Source organism: Tenrec ecaudatus, chromosome 7, assembly GCF_050624435.1.
Source record: "Tenrec ecaudatus isolate mTenEca1 chromosome 7, mTenEca1.hap1, whole genome shotgun sequence".
In the NCBI taxonomy this organism is placed as follows: domain Eukaryota; kingdom Metazoa; phylum Chordata; class Mammalia; order Afrosoricida; family Tenrecidae; genus Tenrec; species Tenrec ecaudatus.
Window position 1 is genome coordinate 114,534,986 of NC_134536.1, and position 26,483 is coordinate 114,561,468.

A 26,483-nucleotide genomic window follows, 5' to 3' on the forward strand; every position below is an offset into this window, starting at 1 on the left:
AACATTTAATTCAGATTGAGTTAGCTTGGCTTTATTACTATTTTGGACTATCACATTTACAGTCACTGTGTAAACCAGAGTGGGAGGAAAAGATAAACTAGTCCTATTCTGCTTAAAATACAAGAATCCATCACGTTATCCAGATATGTCTTTAGAATGCAGCTTTCGGTAACACAATATATGTAAGTCACTGCTATATATATCACTGTCGTATTAATTAAGAACACACAGTTTAATTTGAGCCAGCATGTGATACATAAGTTGAAATAGGTTTAACAAAATAGGAATTCAGTGATTAAATACAGGTGGCTGAGGTTTAAACATAATCAACTAGAGGACATTTTTCCACAGCTCCTTACTGCCCACTGCCCATTTACCCGTCCATATTCCCACGGAGTCCTCAGTTGGGTGTGCGCAGCAGCTGCTGTGTTTTCTGGGTGCTTAATCATGTGTCAGGCGCTCCCGTGAGGTTTGACAGGTAGAGAACGCAGCACTGTTTGTTGAATGGCTGAATCTATGAATGACTTGTCCGTGCAGTTTAAAAAATGTATTGTACACACCAAATGTCAGGTTACATGTAAGTCAACATCATTTAAGGTAGGATAGTACTCATAATGTGCGAATTAAAAGTGGACTGAACTGGGGACATTTCTTTCTCACAAAAAGTTCTGTAAGGCACTTAAAGTGAGAAAAGCGTGCATTCAGCTCTCCTGGGAACCTGGTACTTAGTATTGCCTTTCCGGCTTACCTATCAAGATCACGGTGGACAGAAATAAAACCCTTGGTCGCCACTAGTGTCTAAACCACTGTTCAAACATGGCAATTCTGTTGCGAGACTTTAAAAAAAATGGCAAGCTGCCTCACTGGGTAACTTTATCTGCTCTGTTGGCAGCGTTGTTAGTTTGTAAAACAGAGAATGGAGGACTTCAAGTGCCCTGGTTGGTTAAGTACTCCCAGGAAGCCTTAGGGTTAGCGTGCTGAATTTATTTTCCAGTTATATTTTAAAAGGCGTTTGTTGTATAAATAAAAGTCGGTAGCTGTGGATTTTTGTGGGTGTGTGGTAGTGGATATGTGGGGTGGCTGCTAACAGAAAGGTGTGCAGTTGAAAGCACCTAGTTGCTCTGCAAGAGAAAGATGACGCTTGGCCTCCTGGAGAGGCACAGAATTGGAAACCCACAAAGGCAGGTCGGGCGGTTCTGTAAGGTCACTGAGTGGACTCCATACATACATGTAAAGGGGGTTCAAAAAGGGTTGTTTTTGGGGGAAGAATTTCATGATCTTTCAATTCCACGTTCCCCACAACCTTTTTGAAATATATGCATCTCCTTACCGCTCTGGATCATTGCCTGGGTGTGGTGTTAAATGAGAACTCTGGTCATCAGCCATACCAGGATTCATGTCTGCAGAGGGCAAGGCGCCCTGCCCAGGCCCTAACAGACTCACGGGGACAGACTGGTTGGGGACACCAGTCTACTTAACTAACGGAGATTCTGCCGAGTGGGATGAGAGTTTGGTTTCCAGTGAAGGACCGCGGCTTGGCTAGGCTTCCTCGGGGTGCCCCCTCTTAATCAAACGACCGTGGTCCGCAGACGCAGATCGCGGGGCTCCTGGTGCCAGGCCACGCCCCTGCCAGCGCATCCTTATCTCGGTCCATTTTGAACCAACTGCAGGGTCTCCGCGGCGCTGACCCTGGGCTGCCCCGCTCGGCCGCTCCGGGGCCGCGGAGCTGCGCTGATGTCACCGGCGCGCTGATTCGTCGGAGCCTGGCGGCCAGGAGGGCCCGCCCCCGCCTGCTGGGCGACCGGCCGGGGGATAAAAGGCCGGCTGGCTGCGCGAGGGCGGAGCTCCGCGGACCAGGGCTGCCCGCCCCGGGAGCGCAGCGCAGCGCAGCGCGCCGAGGACGCAGCCCGTGTTGCCCGAGGACAGAGGGCGTCTCTGGAAGCTCCCGGGCTCGGGAGGATGCCTGCCCGGGGCCGCGCTGCCGAGAGGGGCCTGGGACGGCGCAGGAGGTCCCAGCTGCAGCTCCTCTTCTGCCGCCGCCGCCACCTGGGTCCCCGTGCAGCTGCAGCTACCGGGAAGGGCACACCTGCGGCCGGCCGCCGCGGGGCCGCGTCCGAGGATCACGCAGCCGGCCTCCTGTCCCGCCGCTGAGCGGGGAGGTCGCTGCCGGTGCCTTAGGGGGCTCCGCCGCCCAGCCTCAGGTGGAGTAAGCCTTCTGCAAGGGGCTCCCAGAAGACTCTCTGGAAACGGCTTCTCGCTCTCTCCTCTCTCTCTTTTTTGGGTGGTGGTTTTTAAAAGGGGAGTGTGTAACACACCAGGCTTTCTAACTGTCTACTGAAAATGACTGTGGATGTTTCACTGACCTGGTTGTCTACGAGATTGATTCCACACCCCACCCCACCCCACCCTTGGGTGGTTTTGAATAGCCTGGAAGAAGCTTAATATGGGAAGAAAAGCTGCCTTTTGGATCAAGATTATTTATAGCTACTCCCACAAAAAGTAAACGAAAATTTTAACTTTCTTACAAGTTCTAAGACTTAACTTACTCCCCCCCACTCCGAAGATTTGTGCCGTGCCTTGACCACAGAGCCTGTGTGCTTTCAGTTTTCGGGAGCATGGATTATTTATAAAGGGGATGGAGTGTCGAGAGCCCCCCTTCCGTGGATTACAGTTCACCAGAGCGCTGCCGAAATTCACCTTCCATCTGCTAGCATGCCTGTCGCTTTGGAGGTTTTAATCTGGACATCTGTACTCCAAGCTGGATTTAAAAGGGAAATGGGCTGACGGGAATGTTCTGAGTGCTGGAGCCACTGTTCTCTGTGTGTGTGTGTCTTGTTTTTTTCGTGTTTGGGGAGTTTGTGAAAGGGAACTTTGGGGGCCTTGAGGGAGGCGAGGCAGGAGATTTCTGTTCTTGTTGCACTTTATTTGTTTTAGAATCATTCTAAAGTAACAACCAGGTAAAAGAATCCGTAGTTGCTTTTATACTGACAGCACCGATGATGACCTCAACCCCTCATAGATTATGACGGATGTTATATGATCACGTGTCTTTATGCTAAGGACACTTTGTAGCTCAGTTCACAAGTACTTTCTTTTCAAATGCTTCACCTTATTTCTTATGTCTGGTGTCCAGAGCATCAACTTTTCTTTGAACTCTCTTGAAAATGGGGAAGCCACTCAGCAGACCAGACTGTTTACGTCAGAACCCGCCCTGTGTAGGGAAGGGTGAAGAGGAGGAGGACCTGAATATTGAGGACTGTTATGTGCCCCAGAGGTCGATCTATGATACTGTCCGGCTCAATGAACAGATCGACTCGGGTTCCAAAGGGAGCCTGGCTTCCAGGCATTTCACAGACCGGACTCTGCCCCATAGTCACCGAACACTGGATGTTAGTTCTCTCTGCTCCAACGGCGCCCTGACGTCTTCCAGTGCCTTTGAGCTGAGAGGCCGTGAAGCTAACAAACTAGACGAGAAGATGATCTTCGATGCCCTCAAACTAAACAGTGACATCATTCGAACCGCAGGATTACCCAGAGCCAAATCTCACGCCGAAAAGAAAGAGCATAGACGGTCGTGGCGAATGTTCGTGCCAGCCAATTTGATGGATTATGCGAACAAAAGTGAAAGCTCATTTGCTGAGCCTCCTGATGGGGCAGACGCTGTTACCACGGCCACCAAGTACAGATGGGGGACCAACTCCCTGACTTCGGAGGAGGCCGACTCTGGTTTGTGCAGCCCCCCAGCAGAGAGGGAAGACAAAGAGGACATGTTAGCTGGAGACCGGTCACGGATTAGAAGCTTGTCTTCTGCTGAAGATCTTCATGTAGCAGAACAATGTAGACCCTTTTCCCCGGTTAATTCCGTTAGCGAACAGAAAATCCCATTGCTTTCATGTCAGGGTGCCCATCCTGATGGAAACGTCAAAATGATTTTACCCAGTGTTGCTGCATTGGGGGAAGCAAAACGTGCACATGGTCAAAGTGAACCTCCTGGCGGAAGTGGTTGCCTGCAGGGTGATTGGAAAGAGAGGCCTGCAGAATGGGATCCATTAGGGGTGCCAAGAGATGGGGGAAATGAGCACATTTGGGGGCTTGGAGAAGAGAAGTCGCATGGGCCAGGAGAACCCCACATTACAGCACAAAACAGGGAACCTGTGGACACAGAGCTCTCTCACACAGGCCTGAGAGAGCGAGACACAGGTGGCCGTAGCACCCATTTAATAGAAAGTACAGTGTTGTCACCGTGTGATGCTGGAGAGTCTAAAACAGTGCCTAAAGAGGAGGTGGAGGCTCCACTTTCTGCCCAGGATGTGGAGGTGATCCATCTGAAGTGCTCCCCGAAATTCATTCCCGTGAGAAAGAAAGCATCTCCCAGAAAAACCAGGGCCCAGGCAGAAATACTGGACACGGTCTGCAATGGCTTTCAGGCAGTTCAGGTAATTAATGGAATTGGGCAAGTCTGACATGCCAGACGTTTGTGGTTCTGTGAGCAAAGTGGCCTCCAGTATCTTCCAATGATCGAATTCACTCGCACATTTCGGGTGGGGGGGGTGGTAGGTAGGCGTGACGGGTACTCTGTGAGATGCCAGATATTGATAAGTTGGTCATTATAGCAAACTGATTAGGGTTCATTTTTTAAGAAGATTGATTATTCCTACTTGTTGAGGGGGCTTCCTGTTGCTTGTGCAGAGGTGGCTGTTCCCCCTTATTTAAAATGCCCCCACTATGAAGTTATGTGTACACATGGCTTCTATACAACGGGTGGATTAAGACACTGCCATTGGAGAGCAGTTATATTGGATTTAATAGGCTTGACGGAGACTGATTCATGAAGGTACAAGCACAGTGCTATATTGTTGTGGTCGGCAAGACTTTGCAGCCCAAATTAAGGACTGTCTAACTGCTGACAGCGTCTCCTGCTCTTTCTTCCTGTGGAGGTCGGGAAGTTGCCGGGCAGAGTGGTGCAGCCATTGTAGCTGCTAACTTTTTGTGAGTGCTGAATGAGGTAAGAGGCGAAAGGGGGCAACCTTGTAATAAGTAGTGGGTGGTGGTGAAGCCTGTAATTTTTTTCTGCCCACTCAGATTGAAGTTCAGCTATTTTGGTGCTTATACTAAACTCTTCTGGTAAACTTTGCCTCAGAGGTAATTTCACTTTATTTTAAGGTTCTCTTTATGTGCCTGTGGGTTAGATTCGGGGCAAGAAATCACTCTTCGGAGGCATTTTGCTACAGCTGAGAGAGAAGGAATTTGAACAATATTAGAGGCGTTTTTCTTCTTAGTGTGTGAAATAATTGGTCTAGTCAAGGCGGCCTTTCCTCGAGTGTGCATTAACAAGCCTCATTAACAAAGTACATTTTCTCTAAAGGATCTTGCCATCTATTTTTAGAAAGCAACGTAACCCTTAGGAGAATATGGACTCCTTAATAATCATCATTCTTAATCCTCAGTATATTTTGTGGTAGCACTTCAGAAAATTACAAGTTTCACCTGCTCCAATTTGCAACCTGAAAGCTGATGTCTTGGAAACCCAAACCAGGCAATCTATGAGGATATTGGATTCATTTTTTGGGTTTTTTTAAATATGAAAACTATGTGAGGAGATTAAAAATTTACTTTCCCTGAATCCTTTTATATCACACAATTATCCTGGAATTGAGAGTTTACCACTTTCAGACAGACATGCACATACAGACACCCTTTTGAACATTTTTTGTGGTAAGTAGTAAACATAACCACAAACAGAAGTAGTAACTTAGAAGGTAGGATAGAAAAGAAACGAGATCAAATTCCATCTTCACCACCTTGCAGCCCCTGCCTGCTGATTTTTTAAAAAGTAAATTAAAAAAAACTAATGATACATGTTTGAAGTCCTTTCTGATGACTCTTTTATTGATTTAGGGAATCCTTGTGACATATGTGATTATGTGTAACTGATGCTCATGCATTTAGTTTTGTTTCGCACAAACAGCCAGAATGGATGTTGTCCGGGTGGATTATCTGTGGAAGGGACTTTCAGAGGAAATGATCGTTCATTTGTTTGCCATGGCTTTGTTCATTCATTCATTTGATAACAGGAGCTTCCTGCATGTTAGACTTTGAGCCAGACAGAGGCTGTATAGTTTGTCTCCTGCAGCCTCGACACCCTTCCGAATGAGTTTCCCATCGAGTGCCTGCGACTTTTGCCTCGGTGCTCTTTGCATGTCTCCACTCATTATGTTCTCACATCGACCATTGAACCATCCACCTGGACTGTGGGTATATTTGTAGAGGGCCTGGGGAGAATGACTCAGAACCACATGCTTATCTTATTACCGATTGAAGCTCTGCTTCCTTGGCCAAACTAATTGATTTTCCTCGTGGAATCTTTCAGTCCTATATGAAAACCATTTGGCTTATCTCTTTAGGAGTCGATAGCATCTACCCCCAGTATTATCTGAGAGGTTGATGTCATATATCCCAAGATATAAACACACTGTTCTATGCTGATATTCATTCAACACGTACTTATTGGATACCCATGTTACAAGCCAGGTATGGTTTTACAGCATAGGACTACTCTAGGAAAATCAGTTAGAAATCCCTGTGTTTAAAAGCATACATTTTAATCGAACAGACGGTATCCTTTGCATAACAGATAGTAATAGGTGGAGAGTGGGGGAAGAAATGGGTTTGAAAATTTCCCTGGCAACATAGACATAGGCCACAATGACCAAAAAATAACTGAAGGGGTGACAGCTGGCAGTGGCTGTGATCTGGTCAATGGAACAAGATCTACTAGGTCTACTCAGTATGACACACAGCACAACCCATTGGCATCTTGGCTGGCATGGGCAGGTCTAAAGGTGCAGGCACTCTACTCTAAAAGTGCGCGTCCATATCTTATTTCTTCTCAGCAGCTCCGTTCTCTGACCTACACCACATATTTGGCCTCTTGGCTCAACTCCTCAGTGATTCTACATTTCCAATGGGAACCTGAAGCTTCCATAGCCAACAAGCCACAGTTGTCCTTGCTAGACGCTGTAAGGATTTTTGCCCAGTAAGATACATCTTGGGCCCATCCTTCTATTTTTTGTTTGTTGGCTTAATAGTTCTCACATATCTTCTGGAAGAATTAAATTGGGACAACGGAGGGGGAGTGTCCAGTGTTGTGACAATGACCCAACGCATTTAGAATGAAGTGTTTTGAGAATGTCTCTCTTGGTCCTCTGTGACCTGTTGTGATCGTACTGTGAAATCGGATTTCATCTACTCAGGTGGAGGCTGCTTCTCATGAGTCGGGAACAAAAGTGTCTTCTCTCATAATTGATGGTTTTCAATACCTGATGACTGAACATATTTATTTCATATCTGGAGGAGGTTCGAAACTGTAATTCACATAATGATTGTTGTTCTCTCTGCAGGTCTTCCAGAAAGAAGAGATTGAACCCTTGCAGGCTAAGCAGCAAGACGTAACCTGGGTCGGCCAGGGCCTTATTCAGAGCGCTGCAAAAAGCGCCAGCACTCAGGGTTTGGAGCGCGACCTCGATGAGGCCGGCGCCCGGTGGAAGACTCTGAACAAGAAGGTAAGGTCTTCATACGCTCCTTGCCATGATTTACCAGTGTTCTTCACGGGCATTTTTGCGATCATGGAGTGTATTTATGCTAGATGAACTTCTCTAAGCAGGTGTACTCTTTTTTTTATTTTGAGGGGGTTTATACACTGGAGGTCCCAAACTCAGATGCCAACAGGAGCTTGACAGAGAGCGCTAATGCAGGAAGTGAACTGGGAGGGACAGGTTGTTTCATGGCAGGTGCGGTGGCGGGTGGCCCAGTAGCCAGGGCCTGTGCGGAGACAGCACACATGCCTCCAGGCATTCAGTAGCTGCTTTGTTCTAGCAAAGCCATTGCTGTGGAGGAATGCAGGCCACATAGTCTACTTCCTTTTAAAAGTACCTGGAAATCTCACCTTCTTTGTGAAAACGTTACATTTGTAAGTGCTCACAACTAATTTCTTGCTGTGTAATAGGTCAGAACAGTCCAAGTCAGACACTGCCTGCCCGGAGTAAGTCTCTCGTATAGCCTCTTAACTCCAAATGCTACTTTTCCTTTTAGGAAGCAGATTCGACCTATCCCCGAATTTCGGGGAGAGAACATGCTGGGATAAACCCTTTGCTAGCTTAAGGAAATAATGCTGAGACACAATGGCAGGCGTTCACATGACGTGTAAATTACCAGAATATTGTTAGGAGATGGCAGCGTTGATCTGGTGATTTTTGCCCATCAATTTCAGAGTCCTAAGAGGTTTCCAAGCCTTAAAACTACCATCATTGTTCTTTAAAATCTGTTTCATATTATTGTGCTCTTTACACACAATTAGAATGCAGTGCCAGGTGTAAATATATTCCATAGTGCTTAAAATATCTTGCCAACTAGTTTGTTTTTTTCGTCTGCAAGGGAAAGTTCTGCGAGAAGGGCAATAGGAGATCTCTGTGTGGGACACGGGGACTCCATTTATTAGAAGACAAAGCTCCCTCTTTGTTGAAAAAGGACTCGAGCTTGGAGCTAACACAATTTAATTGGCGACTTTGTGGTTATTTTGCCCTACTAAAAGAATACTGATTCACTCTACTGTAGTCGATTAAAAAACCACACAAAAACAAGCAAACCGTAGGCTTCCAGTAATTTCTTAAAGCCTCGTGAAAAGGGAGACACAGGTGGTCTGAGAGAGGGGTCAGAAAGTTATTTCTGATATGCTGGAATACCAGGGATAACGATAAACTGACTAACGTATTGTGTTTTTCAGCAATCTGAAAAATGTCATCTTTCCTAGCTAATCGTGAATTTACCAAGCATTTCTCAACTCTCAAGGATTCCATCATGTACATATGAGGGAGCTTCAAAAACTTCATTATTCCCTAATTCCATCCTCTTCCCCCCCCTCACCAAACTAGTTGAGGCTCCCTTAGAGTCTTGGCTGGTAAATAATGGCGTAGATTATAGTCTGATTCCCTTTTAACTTTGCTTCCCTGATTGCAATTCTTGGGGTAAATTTTAAATAAAAAAGAAGAAGAAAATTGTAACCAAGTGACAAAAGGCAGCCAGTGGGCAGATTTACCTATTTTGTGAAACAACGCAGTCCGGTGTAACAAGGGGAACCTTGCAGGTGGCCCAGCGGGCAGCCCAGCTGCAGGAGGCCCTGCTGCACTGTGGGAGGTTCCAGGATGCTCTGGAGTCCCTGCTCAGCTGGATGGCAGACACGGAGGAGCTGGTGGCCAATCAGAAACCCCCATCAGCCGAGTTCAAAGTGGTGAAGGCCCAGATACAAGAGCAAAAGGTAATGAGGCTTGTGCCGTGTGTCATACTGAGTTTTCATACTGGGAGGAGTAAATACTTTCACCTGGTGATGCTGTTTACATGAGTGGGATAGCCTGGCTAACTGGCTGTCCTCACCCTAGGCAGTGTTCTGTTAATCATTCAACAAATATTTACTGGGCTGACACCATGAGTCATACTCTGTTCCAGGTGCTAGAATTTAAAAAGATAAAAGTTTAAAGCCCAGTGATAGTGAAAAGGGAGGGACCGGTTGTGTGTGTGTGTGTGTGTGTGTGTGTGTGTGTGTGTGTGTGTGTGTGAGAGAGAGAGAGAGAGAGAGAGAGAGAGAGAGAGAGAGAGAGAGAGAGAGAGAGAGAGAGAGAGAGAGAGAGAGAGAGAGAGAGAGAGAGAGAGAGAGAGAGAGAGAGAGAGAGAGAGAGAGAGAGAGAGAGAGAGAGAGAGAGAGAGAGAGAGAGAGAGAGAGAGACCATAAAGTAATGAAGGAAATGATCAGCAAAGCAGGGGTGGGGATAGAATTAGGAAGTGACGGAAGCAGGGACTGGGAGACAGGGCGTGCTAAAGTGGAGGGAAGGGTGGTGAGGTGTCTTAAACAAGATAATCAAAGAAAGCCTTTCTGAGGGTATATTTGGATGTTGTCTTATTACAAGCGTGTTGGGTGGATCTCTAAGAGATTTAGGTGAAATATGGTTGTTTCTTCTGTTGCAAACTAAACTGAAGTGACAGGTTCGCTCCAGCTATACGAAGGGATATACTGCTGTGTTTTTGACACTGGTAAAAAGGGTCACACGTTGGGAAGATACACTCTTGAAAGCACTGGTTCTCCACCTTCCTAATGCCACGGCCCTTTAACACCGTTCCTCATGTTGTGGTGACTCCCCAGCCCCCCAGCCATAAAATTATTTTCATTGCTACTTCATCACTGTCATTTCACTACTGTTATGAATCGGGCGACCCCTGTGAAAGGGTCGTTTGACCCCTTCCCCTCCCCAAAAGGGTCGCGGCCCACAGGTTGGGAACAGCTGCTTTGAAGGGATGGTCATGTATGATTTCTTTGGCTGCTGTCCCGATGGTGGTCAGTTATGAAGTTTTCAACTGACATTAGCGATTACAAAACCCCAGATCCAACCTCACTGCCATCGAGGTGACCCCCGATTGACAGTGACCCTATAGGAGAGAGTAGAATGGCCCCTTCTGTGGGTGTTGAGACCTACTCTCTATGGGAGTAGAGATCCTCCGCTTTCTTCCAAAGAGCAGCTGGCTGGTGGTTTCAAACTGCCGACCTTGTGGTTAGCAGCCCAACCAATTACCACTACCCCACCAGGGCTCCCTGCCCTACCCATCCTGTCTGTCATACCTGTCTTGAAATGACATAGGGAAGGATCCTTGCTGACCTCAGAGAGGAGTGGTAAAGTTGTTTCTGTTGTGTGAGAACTTTTAAAAAGAAGGCATTCTTTCAGAGTTGGTGGACTCTGATTAGCCAACAGAACCTGTTTGTTGATTTTGCTCTCTTTATTTCTTGAGGCTTTGCTGTCAGTTAATCAGACAGTGATCCACTTAAGCACTTCTCTGCTGCATAAACCACCTGTTCTGCTCCAATTACGTCATGACCCCTACCTTTGTCAAGAGCAGTTAGTTCCACTTGCCTTTGCTTTGGGCGTTTTTAGTCTCACTATATAAGTGAGAGTATGCTCTTATAGTTTGTTACATCAGGCAATTGTCTTTTAGCTGTCAGTCAGAACCAGACTGAGGAAGTAACTAAGTATTTAGTGTCTTATACCCACAAGTCTTCTTTTTAAAGTCCTCACCCAGGAGAAATAACTGGAGCACTGTATTGCCCATTAGAAGCACTTGCTCTTGAAATACTTGTTTTAATTAGGTTTAGGCATGTTAATCCTGAGTTCTGTCTGGGCCTATAAACTAGTCCACTCTAGGCTTCTTGAAATGATTAATTAAAATTAAATTGAATTTTGTTCCTGCTGCTAAGTCTTGAAATGTTAGTCTTATTTAGCCAGTATTGGCTAATTCTGAGTGACACACCCTCTGTTCCTTTCGGAAATGATATTCAAAGACTCGTTTTTGTTTGTTTGTTTTCATCCTCATAAACTCGTAAAGGGTTTTAGGAGCCAAGAGACAGAAGCGCTGGCCACTCATTTTAGCCTCACCAGCTTCACAAAACTGGGCAGATTGCATACCCTCTCAAAGTATCAACTTCTTTATGTGTAAAAGCAGATTATTTACAGGGAGAACAGGCTTTGATGACAGTACGCACTGCCATTGCGTTCATTTCCACTCAATAGCAGCCCTGTAGGAGAGAGCCATACTGCCCCTGTGCGATATAAATCTTTACAGGAGCAGAAAGCCTCATTGTTCTTCCTTGAAGAGGCTGGTGGTCTTGAACTGCCGCACTTGTGGTAAGCAGACCAGTGCGTGACCCTCTGTGCCCAAAGGGCTCATCATAGTCATTTTTCTCTCCGTAGGCTCTATGGATTTTGAGTAGGTAAGGCATTTCTATCGCACTGTGGTAGTGGAGATTTGGTACCTGAAGCCAGTGGAGTGGGTCTAAAAAGAACCTTCTGTCCTGTTGTTTCACCTTCAGAAATTAATAACAAAGAGATTAATGATCTTATGAATCTTTGTTTTGCTTACCATGGAAAGTCCCTACCACCGTGACACAGTGTCAATGAACTGGAATTCATTAAATAAATGAGATATATATTTTTAAAATTCCAAGGCTCAGATAGACTTTCATACATATATCTATGCACAAGACACATTTGTTTTGGGGGGTGGGCAGGGGTGTGTGTGAGAGAGGAGTCAGACATCAGAAGTACTTAGAATCCAACATCTGTTAACTGTGATGCAATCATATCCTTGCCTTGATTGGTATTTAATGTTGTGTCCCCAGCTTCTCCAAAGACTCTTGGATGACCGCAAATCTACCGTGGAGGTAATCAAACGAGAAGGAGAGAAAATCGCCACAACAGCAGAACCCACTGACAAAGTGAAGATTTTGAAACAGCTGAGTCTCTTGGACAGTAGATGGGAGGCATTGCTTAATAAAGCAGAAACAAGGTGACTGAAATGCTCCCTGTTCTTTTTAAAGCGTAGCAGTGACCTTGCAGCTGATTTTGTATTTTGTAAACATGTTACATCAAATGATTTTCCTGTGTTTGTCATGTCTATGAACAGAGGTGGCCAGGGCTGGGGTGGTTCTCTCCCATCACTCTGGTGGTCATGGCGTTTAGTCCCCAGATGTGTCCCACATCTGTGTCTTGAGAAACCTATTCGCCTTGGAGACAATACAGGCATTGGCTTAGTACATAATGATGCCTGGCCCACTGAGCCCCAGGCACAGAACCAGGCATTGGGTCATGCTGGGCGACGGGAAGCTGCCCTGACCAGTTTATCCCCGCCCTGAGTTTGGTACAGAGCAGTGGGGCTCATAGTCATTGAAAGCAGAGGGGCATGGGACGATGCTTCATGGCAAACGAATAAGGTGTCGGGGGTGCGTGTAATAGGAAGGACCACTTCTTGGTTCAGGGAAATTACAGCTAATCAGGAGTTAGCTGGGAAATGCGGCAGGTGGAAGGCCCTCACATTTAGGAAGCCGAGTGGATGACTCCAGTGGGATTTTGCTCACAACATTATCTCTATTGCAGTCTTTCAACCAACATGATCGCACGGTCACCATAGTGACCAGTCTTCAGTAGTCGCTGGGAAGTATAGTCACCCCGACTGCTTGGGTTGAAAACAGATGAGCCTCTGAGCAGAATGAAGCGAGTTCCATAAATCCCAACTTTTTTGGGAGCAGGAGTGGTAAGGAGAGGATCTGTGAAATCTTGGATCATGGAGTAAAGTGAGCTCTAACTTTAGCGCCATAGAAGCAGGTGCTGGTAGAAAGCTGAAAGTCTCATACAGTCCTACAGTACATGTTAGCAGATCCATAACTCTTCCGTGCCATTGTGCTCTAGTCCCTGTGGAAGATGCTCTCGGTATCCAGGCATGTAAATGGACCAAGGCACGTCCACATGTCTTTGCTATACTAATGCCACGGGGCTTCTTTTCCTAGCGTGTTCTCACTGTGTATTTATTAAGGGATGGTTATAGGACACATGGTTTTACATGCAAATTTATTACTCACAACTAAATACTAATAGACCATATGTATTCACAAAATCATTATTTCTATTGACTCTAGATGATTGAATATTTTAATTTCAAAGAAAAAGAGCCATAGTGATGGTCCAGAAGTTAAAAACAATATAATCTTTTTGTAAAGTATTTAACCCAAGAGTTATTTGTCTTAAAAATTTGCACATATATGTATTTATAGCATATAATTGTACAGAAATTATTTTCAGCAACATGTGCCGATTTTCAATCATTCCCTTTTCCTCTCTGGAGATGAATTTGTCAATGTCAAAAACAACTCTTGGTCCCAGTAGGGATGATGTACAGGATTTAGGAAAGACTCAGGTACTGCATATACAGAGCAGCAAAATCACTTGACCCAGAAAGAAAAACAAGGAAACTGGGTGTTTTCTGAAACTACTTCAAACCACATTAGAAGGTAGAAGTCAAAAGAAATATTTTCCTTTATTCCTGATGCTATAATCCAGAAAAGATTGTGAAGTATGATTACTTTTGGAAAACACATTTATAAATTCACATACACTAGTATACAGTAGACATTGCAATTCTGCCGGAGGGAAAAGCTGTACATCTTTATTAAAAATGCGAATCCCATTTTGACCATTTGGTCAAAGCTGTCAGTGTCTGGTGCTCTGATTGAATTTAGATCAGATGTAAACATTTAAAAACAGAGGCAAGCACCCAGCAAGGGCTCAGTAAATGTCCCCTCCTATTACCATTTTCATTGTTATTAGAACAGTGTTGTTGTTGTGGCTTTTAGTACCACTGACATACTCACAAGTATTGTTACCAAAGGTTGCTTTAGATGCTTGAGAGCTAGGCCACTGAAGCTGTTTTGGCCCCGTCGAATTTTCATTAATAGAAAAAGTAATATACGGTGTCCTTCCTATGTTACAGATTTAAACTGCTACCTTTGGTGATCTCTACAAAAGGTGTTTAGAAAGTGCAGGAAGCTGAGTGGTTTTCCTTGACTCTCTCCCGTGGTCTTCCTCCCTGAATGATCTTTGTCTTGGCACACTTGTAGGACTCGGCAGCTGGAAGGTATCTCGGTGGTAGCCCAGCAATTTCACGAAACCTTAGAACCACTGAATGAATGGCTCACCACCATAGAGAAGAGACTTGCGAACTGTGAACCCATAGGAACCCAAACTTTTAAACTTGAGGAACAAATTGCACAGCACAAAGTAAGTTACAAATCACACGTTAGTAAGATTCAGCTCTCCATTTAATTTGTGGTTTTGTGATATAAATTTGAGTTACGTACCATTGTGACACTTCATTGCAAACTAAATTCATTTCATGTGTCATTCCTGCCTTCCATTTGCGTTTTCATCTTTTTTTTATTTGTCCATTCTTTTTTTTGTTTCTCTCTTGACTTTATTTAGGCCTTAGAAGATGACATCACCCACCGCAGTAAACATTTACACCAGGCAGTTAGCGTTGGCCAGTCTTTAAAGGCCTTGAGCTCCAGGGAGGATAAAGATATGGTACAGAGCAAATTAGACTCTTCTCAAGTGTGGTACATTGAGATTCAAGAGAAAAGTCACAGCAGGTCTGAGCTCCTCCAGCAGGCCTTATGTAATGCTAAGATTTTTGGGGAAGATGAAGTTGAGCTGATGAACTGGCTGAATGAAGTGCACGACAAACTAAGCAAGCTGTCAGTCCAGGATTACAGCACTGAGGGGCTGTGGAAGCAGCAGTCTGAACTGCGGGTATTCTGATTTATTTTATTTTATTTTACATGATTTTATTTTATGTTTCACTTCTGGTGCAGTTATTTTCACCTCATTTCTGTGTTGTTTTATGTTTGTTGCGATTTAAGAGAATCTACGTGGACCCCAAAAAGACTTTCCTGTGTTTATAGATAATGGTCATTAGTCATTACAATAACTTTTAAAAAGAGATTTAATATCTCCACTTAGCTAGTTTTTTCATTTTTCTCCTTTAATCTTGTATACAAATCCCCATAATTTACTAGTACTTCAATATCTCCACATAGGCCATTTGCCCCGAGTATGTTCTCAAGAGGAGGGTACCGTGAGCTAATGGTAGTGAAACATGGACTGAGAGGTTGGGTGATGGACAGTGGCGGGGGTAGGGGAGGGGTGTGTGTGTGTGTGAGTGAGTGACATGGAACAGTACTAACGATTTGAAAATGTGAGGTGTTTGCTCAAATAGGCCTTGATGAAACCTAATAAAAATTTTCTACGATAAACCGATGCTAATACTAACCTAATTTTTTTTCCCTTCCCACACAAAAATGGTGCCTCTGTTTTCAGGTTCTGCAAGAGGACATTGTACTCAGGAAACAAAATGTAGACCAGGCATTACTGAATGGTTTAGAACTACTTAAACAAACCACAGGTGAGCTGCCTTTCAAGTTAAATAGTCACGCACTCAGCATTCTGCCCGGCTTTCAAATGGTTCAGGAGTTAGGGGAGACAACGACAATGTTAGGGCCAATCCAGGCCTTCATTCTGGCGAATGCCTTCAAGACCAACCCAGGGGAATCGCAGACTGTGGCCTCCCTTCTTTCTCATGATCTCACTTGGATTCTTCGTGGAGGAGTACTTATGTGTTCCTCATCACATCAGGAGCCTTGGCACAGAAAATGGTCTGAGAAGCCCGTGAGGGAGTTACGATAGTTTTCCACTTGTTCAAGATGAGCACATAGGTTAGAGACAACGTGCTCTGTTGCTCTGTTTCTTTTAGAGCAGCTTGCATTGTGTCGACACACTGTGGCTGTAGACGTGCTTCATTTCTCTGGGGTTGAACCCAGTAAGAAAACAAATATTTGGTCTAATATCTTTATGAGGAGATCTCAGAGTAACTGTTGAGTGAATCTTTAGTTCATTGGAAAGTCTCACCAAACCTATTTCCAGTTCAGCATATATGTGGGGTGGGGTGTGGGTGAATATCACTGATCATAGGTTGGAGGAACTCAATAAAGCACCTAGAGCTTTAATTTAGCATTCTGAAGCCCATGACACAGCCTCTGCTTCCATCTGAAAATGAGGAGAGTGTAAGTGAGGACACACTGGAATAAGGCAGGCGGGTCTATGAATTTTAACATCTGTCTCTGTGGGTGCATGTGCATGTATGAAAGGGCTTCAAACATGCTGGTAGGAAAATTCCATGATCATCAATACCATGTTTTCCTTTTTGAAGCTCCCTCTTATGTAACCTGTGTATGCACACAGAGATAAATGTGAATACACATACACATGGACACACATGCCAGGCACTGTTGTAAACACTGAAATACAAATTCACTGAGTCAGTATAATAATCGTATGTCATAGATCTCGTGTTTTCTCTATGGAATGATACGTATGTAATACGTGTGTATGCAATATATATGTACATATATCTCTGAGTAATCTCTATTAATAGATCCAGAGGTTAAATGTCTTGCCCCAGGTAAATCAACCTGTAAGCCACAAAGTCAGTATTTGAACTCAGGCTGTTTGTAACCCCAAACCTTTAAAACGGAAAGCATCAGCCAGAAGACAGCTATGAAGGTGCGGCTTCCCCACATAATTAAAGGTCCCGTGGCCCTTTCCAGTTTGGGCATTTGTATCTTTCGAGCTGTGTGTATTTTGGAGAAATCCTGGGGAAGATGAAATCCTGTGAAGGGAACTTCAGCAAGTTTCCCGAGTGTGCAATAATGTCTAAAGAGACTCCTCCCCCCACCCGTCCTTTTGATGAGGAATAACACACCTTTGCCTTGTAGGTGATGAAGTGTTAATAATTCAACATAAGTTGGAAGCCATTAAAGCCAGGTACAAAGACATCGTCAAACTGAGCGCTGATGTGGCCAAGACGCTGGAGCAGGCGCTGCAGCTGGCCGCGCAGCTGCACTCTGCCCATGAGGAGCTCTCTGCGTGGCTGGACAACGTGGAGGTGGAATTACTGTCATTTGAGACTCAGGTTCTGAAGGGAGAAGCCATGAGCCAAGCACAAGCCAGGCAAAAAGTATGTTCTGATTCATGCATCTGGGATCAGCTTGTTTTCCCTCAGGGCACTGGTCTTCCACCTTCCTAATGCCGCCACCCTTTTCTACAGTGCCTCATATTGTGGTGACCCCCCCCCCACCCCAACCATAAAATTTTTGTTGCTACTTCCTCACTGTCATTTTGCTACTGTTGTGCATCGGGCGAGCCCTGTGAAAGGGTCATTTGGCCTCCAAAGGGGCCGCGACCCACAGAATGAGAACCACTGACTTAGGGAGTCTTAGTCTCATAGGAATATAGTGGTGCATCTTGGGTCAGTACTAACAGCCCAAAGGATGCCTTGGAGGGTGGGGGACCCAAAAGAGAATTGGCAGGCGGTTGGTTAGCTGCTTGAACTTTCAGGCCCCCTGAGATGAAGGTAGTATATCAAAATGGAGACGAGGAGAAAATCAAAGGGGAAATGTTTCTTTTTTCAGCGCTAGCACATACGTTTGGTTGGAATAACGTTTGTCTGAAAGGTCGCGTAGTGTCGCCTTTGTAATTATGTCACAACGACAGTGCACTGCTGTGCTGATTCTTCTTTCAGAGCTATCGCCCTCTGGTTTTGTCATCCATGAAGTATGGCCACATGTGGGTGGAAGGGAGGTCGGGCCTGCTGAGCTTATGATGATTCAGCTGGAAAGGCTTAAAGCCAATATGACCTCGTGTTGAGGGTCACTTAATTCTGACGAGGACTTTTCTCTTTTTAAAATATCCTGTTACCTGATTACCAGGTAGCGAACAAAGTGCCTTCTAACTTCCTTGGGTTTGTTTCATAAATTACTAAGTAATTTATATGTTACTTTAGACAGAAAAGCTCGCCATGAGAACAGACAATTGTACTGAAATCATTCTTTGGAATTTCTCAGGAAACACTTTCCGTTTGCAAAGTATCTTTGCAAAGCCAAGGTTTCTCTCACCTAACTTACACTCTGGGGCCTGTGAATCACAGAATTGGCCTCGGAAGGTGCTCACCCCCAGAAGCAATGACAAGGAAAGGCTGCTTGGATCGTTTACCAAACGCGTGCCTGCTTTCTGTTGCCCACTTTCAGGAGCTGAAGAAGGAAGTGAAGAAAAACAAGACCTTATTGGACTCCCTTAATGAAGCCAGCGGGGCTTTACTGGAGCTGGTGCCGTGGAGGGCCAGAGAGGGACTGGAAAAAATGGTGGCCGAGGACAATGACCGCTACCGCTTAGTCAGTGACGCCGTCACGCAGAAGGTGGAGCAGATCGATGCTGCCATTCTGAGGTTACAGCAGGTAAGGACTGTGAGCCATTGTCCAGCGGTAACGTTTGCCCCACTTGTCAGAGCTTTGAACCGTGCTTCCCATCATTGCTGTGCTTCACAACGGAAGGGTGAATTGGGAAGGAATTTGACCGCGTCCCTTCTGTGTCTGCGTGCCAGTGCACCCTGTCAGCAGCTGTGTGTGTCACCGCTTTGCAGCTCGCTTCTTACCAGGACAGACGCGGAGCAGGCCAGCCAGTTTTTCTCTGTCTGTGTTCATTCTGATGGCTAACGTTAACTTGATGCCTTGGCTTCCTCCGGCTCTGATAACCTCAGTGTGAGTGAGTACCTGGAAGTCACGTAGGTCAGTATTAACTGTGCAGCGCTGGCAATGAGGGCTTGTGTGCCTTTCTGAAAAGGAAACGATTTCGTGGGCAACACGGAGTTTTTGCCAGAGCCAACTTAAAGGGGAACGTGGTCGTCTGTAGTCTATCTGGGAGTCATACAAAGTTTTGTGGCCAAGAACAGTGACAAAGTTTAGTGACCCAACCCTCAGCCACTGTTGCTCAGAACATTCTGGACAGTGAGCAGGGTCCGAGAACTAGAAGTTTGTGTTTTGATTAGCTTTCAGTGCAATCTCTGTGGATGTTTGTAGTTATTGCACTTTTTTTTTTTTTTTTTGGTGAGGAGGATTAGTGTGATTACAGTGTATTTCAGAGAGGAGCTTGGAGAGTATATGACCAAGGTTTTACCAAGACAAGCCAGGAGCCAGGAACCCATATCTCTTCACGGATTCTGTGGGAGCATCTGAATGAATCTTGTAAGGTTGCCCTGAAAGGGCAGTTTATGTAGTTTTAAAACAATGTTTCACTCCTCATGGAATCAAGAAAGCTGATGGAATACAATGACACCAACTTTCAGCCTCCTGAACACATCTTCTCAGAGGAGTCCGTTCACGCCCGATGAATGTATTTGCCTAAGTGTTTACAGGGCACCACATTATTAGAAATAAGTGTGTTCATTTGTGAAGTATACTAGACTACTGAAAAATACTGAATTCCCCCCCGCCTCCCGAAAATTTATTTGAACGTTTCAGAATTGGCATCAAAGACTTCTTAAAAGAGCAAGACAAATCTTGTGAAGTTGACTACAGGGAGCTGGTTTAGTGAAATAAAGATCATAAGAAGGCGAGGTTACAGGTTGAAGTTGACCACAAGTAAGAATGTAGACTCTGTGACGATAAAGCGAAGCTCACTGCCATTGAGTAGATTTGTGGCGCCTCGCGAGTCTGTGGGACAAGGTGGAACTTGCCCCCGTGGATTTCTGAGACGGTAGCGGTGGGTGAAACTTTGGATTTTGACTGTGACTCTCTATGAGGGTAGAAATCCTTATCACCCTCCCACGGAGCAGCTGGTAGTTTCCAGCTGCCTGCCTTGTGGTTCAGCAGCCCAGCGCAGAACCAGGACAGCAACCTCCAAAATAGTTGGAGCTATCAGTAAAATCAAGCCCTCTTTGGAGACAGAGGCATATTTGTGAAGTGAAATCAAGGACTGAAGGTACTTGCAACTGATTGGGAAGTTGCAAGCTGAAGGAAGCTAGAGGTGCAATAACCTGACTGGGAAGCAATGACTGCTTCGAAGCAGGAATATGGCTATTTGGGTTGGTTACATATGTGACTGAAGGGGGTTTTTTGTATTTCAAACTTTTTTTGTTGTGTTATTCAATTATTTACCACTCTTTCTGAAATATGGAGGGGATCTGACCTCATCCCACCTTTCAAGACACACCTTCATGTACATGCTTTTTATTTTACCTTCCATGGTCCACCCCCTAGCTCCCAGCCCTAGGAGCCTGGGTAGCATAGTGGTTACAGATTCATTTTTGATCTGCAAGTCCAGCAGTTTGAAACCACCAGCTGCACTGAAGGAGAAAGGCAGCCTGACTTTCTACTCCCATAAACAGTTACCACCTTGGAAACCCACAGGCTCAGTTCTTCACTGCCCTGTAGGGTCGCTCTGTGAATCAGTGAGTGTCCCTCCCCAGAGACCACTCCCTTCTCCTTCCGCTGCACATGCACGTGACGAGATGTGAGCCGTCAGCATTTCTTGATAAATGACATTTTCCTATAGTTAATTCTTTTATCCACGAGTGACTAACTTTTCAGTGTTCTGTTTTTCATGTAGATTGTTCTTTGATACTTGGCATTTTGCTCAGTATTAAGAGGGTTTAAAGAGCGTCGGCAGTCTTGTGGGTTAGGGATTGGGCTACGAACCACGTGGAGATGTGCCGTCTCAGAGACGCTGTGGTGCATTATTCTGAGCTGTGATTGGCTGGATGGCATTGGATCCTGGGTTTATTTGTGTGTTGTTTTTTTTTTTATGGTGGTTTATACCTAGGTCTTTCCCTTTATAATGTCCAAAGCTCATTCGTAGCTGTTTTTTGAAATGCACACAAATGCGGTTTTGTGAACGAGGCTACTGTCTCAGAGGTATATTGACTTCCAAACCATTAAAATGGAAGTGGGTGTCCACAAAAAATAAGGGGGATAATTAAGATTTGAAGGCAGAAAAGAAGGGAGCATACAGATATCTGGCAATTAGCATAGTCGTTACAGCTGTCCTGTATAATTTTGTTTTTAGGTTTTGATTTGATATGGTTAAATTTCGTGTTCATACTATATTCCCAGCAATAGTTTTGAAAGGATGTCACACTGGATTTTGAATGCGTGTGGACAAAGACAACGGCCCTCTATAAGTGTGAATGATGATTTTTATCTCTTGGGACATAGCTGAAAAGTGTCAGTCGTGGACATTGTGCATGGTGTGCAATTACTCCTTATGTCCCCAATCTGACTCTGTACAGAGTGGCAGCTGTCGATATTCTAAAGAAGACATTCTTCTCAAAAATAATTGAGCCCATTCACTGCTTTCAGCGTGCGGGAGGGGAATGGAGCAAGGCAGCTTAATAAATAAACAGCGATGGTGCCCTTTCGAAAAAGCAGCAGCAAAGACCTGCCTTCGCCCCCACAGTGCATGCCATTCTCTGACCTAGAAGCTGCACATGGGCTTACATTTTAAACCCACACCGGAGCAGCATGCTTTTGTCGTTCTCTTTCTTTGGTTGCAAACTGAACCGCATGTGCCACATGGAAGTGAAAAATAAATACAAGGACACTCTTGCTTAAAAAAACGTACAGACATGTAGTTGGGCTTCAGACCACCGTGATTGTTTGTTTACGCCTCGACAGTTAATTGTCCCCTGTCTCTTGTAAACATACCATGTCAAAGGCATGTAACTCACTGGGTTGGGAAAAGCCAGGCACTCTTCAGCAAGCTTTAGCGGCTTGGTTTATGTAAGTGGGCCCCGTAGTAACCCTGATATTAGAAAGACCCAGGACTTATGATTTGGGGTACAATTAAAATAAATAGCACTTGGCTGATTAGAATAAAGCGTCATTGACGCTTCAGAGCTCAATAGCAACTGCATACGTCTGTTAAAGAACCAGTAGGATGTGAGGTTTGTTCAGCCCTTCCAGGTGTTTGGCGAGGGGGGGGGGAGGGAGGGGGGCACTGTGGGTTCCATGATGAATCACGAGAAGGGAAATAGAAGGAAATGCTAACCCAAAGGCAGGAAGGGAGTGAAAGGATGCCCTTGAGGTCGAGGTGTGTTTACTGCTTACTTAACCCCAGTGGCCCTGGGGGATACATGTTTGGCTCCTGACCACAAGGTCAGTGGTTCCAAGCCTCCAGCATCTCCACAAGAAAAAAGATGAGGCTCTCAGGTCATTATGAGTTGGAACCAATTTGATAGCAGTTGGTTTTGACTTGGGTTTGTTGTCTGTCTTAAGCTTACATTTCTATTGGAGAAACATTCTGGATAAGTGTGAAAGCAACGGATAAGTGGCTGCAGAAAGTTTTAAATATTAAGCTAAAAGATGCTCGTATGATATTTGAGCCACATGAGTGTTTTGAACTCCTGAAAGCCAAGCCATATTCAGGCACAAACATTGTCACATGGTGGGCAGGAATCACCTCTCTGGGGTCAGACTGCCTGGGGTCAAAACTCAGTGTCATCATTTACCAGCTGGGCAATCTTTGATAAATTAGTTGACTTTTCTCTCTGCCTCACTTTTCTCAACTGTAGGTGGAGTCAAGCATCATATCCAATGTGATAGGTGTATAGTCCTGGGGCTTGAAAGAGCTACTGCCTGCTAAGTGTCTAGAATGCTGAGTGCAGTCGACTATTGGCTAGTTGTGTCTTAGGTAGTCTTTGCTTCACACCTATATCGATTACCATTTAAAATATCATTTCCTACCATTTAGGAAATTCCCAAAGGCTTGTGGTTGTTAGTTGCCATCAGCTCTAATAAAAGTAATAATAATATAAGTTGATCATTAGAGGCCACTGATGAACAACACTGCCATCGAGTCAATTCTGCCTCTTAGCGACCTCTTTGGGGCAGGGTAGAGCTGCCTCTGTGGGTTTACGAGACCATAACTGTTTTATGGGAACAGAAAGCCCTCATTTTCCCCCCTGTGGTGGTTTCGAATTGATGAACTTGAGGCTGGCAGCTCATCGCATAACCATGATGGCCAGCAGAGCTCCCAGAGTCCACCGATAGCACTTATGAAATATTTCCCGTCATGAAGTTATACATGCTCTGATTACCTATTTATATTCATGTAATTTTTGTTATTATGGACAATACATTATTAAAATGCTATGATATTGCTGGCTATGCTGCTCAAATGTAAATGAGGCTTTTAAAAAATCCCCACAGTATTCATTAGAAATCACACTTGCTAACATGTCAGTTGAGTGAGCCATAGACCTATAATGCCTTGCTTTACTCTACATTGCTTAATATCGACCCAGTGGCTGTTCCATTTGTTGGAATAGACAGACAGACAGATAGATAGATACCTGGTAATTTAATTGCGCAAAAGTCACGAGGAGATTTTCTGCTTGAAGTCTTGCTTTCTCTTTGTAAAGAAGGTCCTTGCCTTGGTAAAAGAAGCGTTGTTTGTGGTTTAGCCTTCTCTTTGGATGGCTTTGATGGTGTCATCAGGCTGCTTTTGGCTGGACAGTTTTTTATGTGAAAGGAGACCCCTTGTTAAACTAAAATTAGCACTAGCAGCCCCGTTTTATCGATGTAGTTGCTTATTTTAAGATTGTCACATAAATACTAACAATCATCTGCACACAAACAGGAGGATGCCACGGCTTTATGATTTCAGAGACTAGCAGGATAGAATTGCTGGCTGTCACACTCTGTTCAGATACCATGCAGTATTTGCATGCCTGTAGCGAGGCAGGACCAGTTTTCGTCTGGACTTCTTTAAGTGAATCCATGGGAATCGAGTTCTGCCCCAAGCTTTATTGTGATTTGGCTCGAGGCTAGCAATTCCTTCAAGGAAGGCTCTTCTTGCTTTTTTCTTTTTTTTTTCCATGAGAATTTCTTTTTCTACCCGGAAGCTTCTGAAACCATCTATGAATTTTTTTTTCTTCTCTTCTGCACTGATCAATAGCTGCTAATGAGAAGTTCCATTTGAAGCAAAACAGTGTCATAAAAATGATTGACTCTCAGCTTCAGATAGGCTTTTTCAATTTGTTTATTAAGCTTCCTCTGAAGTCTACGCTGCCAACACAAACTTTTATTGAAGCTGCGTGTGCAAATGATTTGGCTCTTGGCTAAGCAATTTAAAAAAAATATGGCTTCACTCTAAAGTACTATATATAATGTTATGAGAAATATAAAGGAAAGCAATTTTGCTTAACTGTATAAAGTTATACACAGACATTTTGGAAGCGCTAAAGGGAGCCATTCCATTCTGAATGGGCAATGCCCCGTGTTCTGTCTGGAACTGTAGGGGGTCAGTGACCCTACTGGAAGCATTGCTCTCCAAGGAGCACGCGTGCCAGGTGCCGCTCATTCTACTTACAGACACTGCCCTGCTCGTCGCACGGCCGGCTTTGCATGGTTTATGGTCAGATAGTAGTTTATATTCAGATTTTAGCCAAGAAGCCCTTCTAGGAATGGTCCAGTAAAGCTCTGTTAAGTCTTATTTTCCTTGCCCTTATACAATTGAACTTTGTAAGAAAAATGGAAACTTATTGTTTTTACTCCCTATTACATTTCTGGCTTGGGCCTAGTACTTAGATAATATTTAGAAAGGTTTTGTCTTTTTATTCCTATCAGAATTGTTTAAAAAAATTGAACCACAAGCAGCTGAGATATTCATTTGTTTACTCATTCGTTTATTCATTACATGGTAAAGATGAAAGCAACTGGATTCATGATATGCAGATAATTTAATAGTATTCGTAATGTATGTATTTTCTCTGATTTATCTTGCCTTTTCAGATTATAACCATAGCAATAGCCATCGTTGTTGCTAATGTTTGTGTCGGATTATTGCTGCCAGGCTATTTCCTCTTAAACCAAATATAGTCCATGTCACAAAACTGACACGTGCTATTTAAAAATGAAATGTGCTTGATACAACTGATATATGGATTGTTATAACAGCTGTAAGAGCCCCAATAAAATGATTTATACCCCAAAAAAGAGAAATGTTACTCCCTGTTGATGAGGGCATGGCAAATCTCTGCTCGTGGAGTGGACATTAGCACAGCCCATCTGAAGGGCAATTTAGCAATATACTCCTATCTCTGCAAAAAGAAAACAGAAGTGGGGACTTAGAGGCAAGCAGTAACCTGCACAGTGCTTTGTTTTACTTCAATGAACTGTTGAAGGCGATTATAAATCCCCATTCAGATAGGAGAGCGGTCTCAGTGTCCTGTACCCATGGTTCTATCTTGTGAGGATTTAGCACGGTTTCTCAAGCAGGATGTCACTCTCATCAGGAGACAGGTCATTTCCACCACCTCAAGGAACCTTCTTAGCCACACCCTTTTCCTCCTCACCTGGAAAGCCTCCCTGGCAACCACTAATCCATTTTCTATGTCTATAATCTTGTCATTTCAAGAGCTTTGTCTAAATGGAAACATACCTTATGCAGCCTGGTGGGATTAGAGGTTGTTGATCAGCATCATTCTCTGGAGATCTGTCCACATTGGGACACGTATCAGTTTCATTCCTGTGTACACTCAATAGTACTCCACAGTTGGGCGCCACCCAGCTGGTTTAACCATTAGGTTATTGAAAACCATATAGCTTCTCTTCACATAAAGGTGCAGTAATCATTCACGTCTCCAGATTTTTGTGTGAACGTAAGTCATTTCTCTTGGCCGGGCTATGGTTGTTTATGCCATTTATAAAGAACCTGCAAAATTGCTTTTGAGACTAGCCCTCCCATTGTGTACTCTCTTTCCCACCAGCAAGGCTAGAGTTGGCACAGTTTCTTGATATACTTGCCAGCATCTAGTGGTTTCACTGTTTGGGTTATGAAGCTATGAAACTTGGAGGTAAAGGTTATTGTTTCCTAATTGGCGACATCAAGTCAGTGGGTGAAATATTGAGGTGCCTCATGACAGCTTAATGAAGGTAATGGGTAGGCTCCGTAGTAAGCCTTTATAGGCAAGGTGAAGCAAAGAGACACATTTTTCTGCGCTGTTCCGTGGAGTATGGGTCTTATTAGCTAAAAATGCTCTGCCTTGTGAGGTTGTGCTTTTCCTGGTCCCTTGACTAAAGAGAGAGGAGGCCTGGTGGTGGCGTAGTGGTTATGCACTTATAATTGGCCTCCTAACTGCAAGCTCAGCAGTTCAAAACCGGTAGCCGCTCAGTGGTAGAAAGATGAGGCTTTCTAGTTCTGTAAAGAGTTACAGCCTCAGACACTCAT

General features: G+C 44.5%; 1 protein-coding gene across 13 annotated transcripts in view; it reads left to right on the forward strand.

Annotated features, from left to right (window-relative positions):
- Positions 1–26,483, forward strand: part of DST (dystonin) — a 450,811-nt gene that overhangs the window by 357,493 nt on the left and 66,835 nt on the right. For all 13 annotated transcript variants that reach the window (XM_075554951.1, XM_075554950.1, XM_075554962.1 and 10 more), the window contains 8 exons: positions 7,401–7,562; positions 9,143–9,313; positions 12,218–12,384; positions 14,489–14,648; positions 14,850–15,176; positions 15,744–15,828; positions 17,198–17,439; positions 18,509–18,715. In XM_075554951.1, coding sequence (XP_075411066.1) covers positions 7,401–7,562; positions 9,143–9,313; positions 12,218–12,384; positions 14,489–14,648; positions 14,850–15,176; positions 15,744–15,828; positions 17,198–17,439; positions 18,509–18,715 — 1,521 coding nt within the window. The remainder of the gene's footprint in view (positions 1–7,400; positions 7,563–9,142; positions 9,314–12,217; positions 12,385–14,488; positions 14,649–14,849; positions 15,177–15,743; positions 15,829–17,197; positions 17,440–18,508; positions 18,716–26,483) is intronic.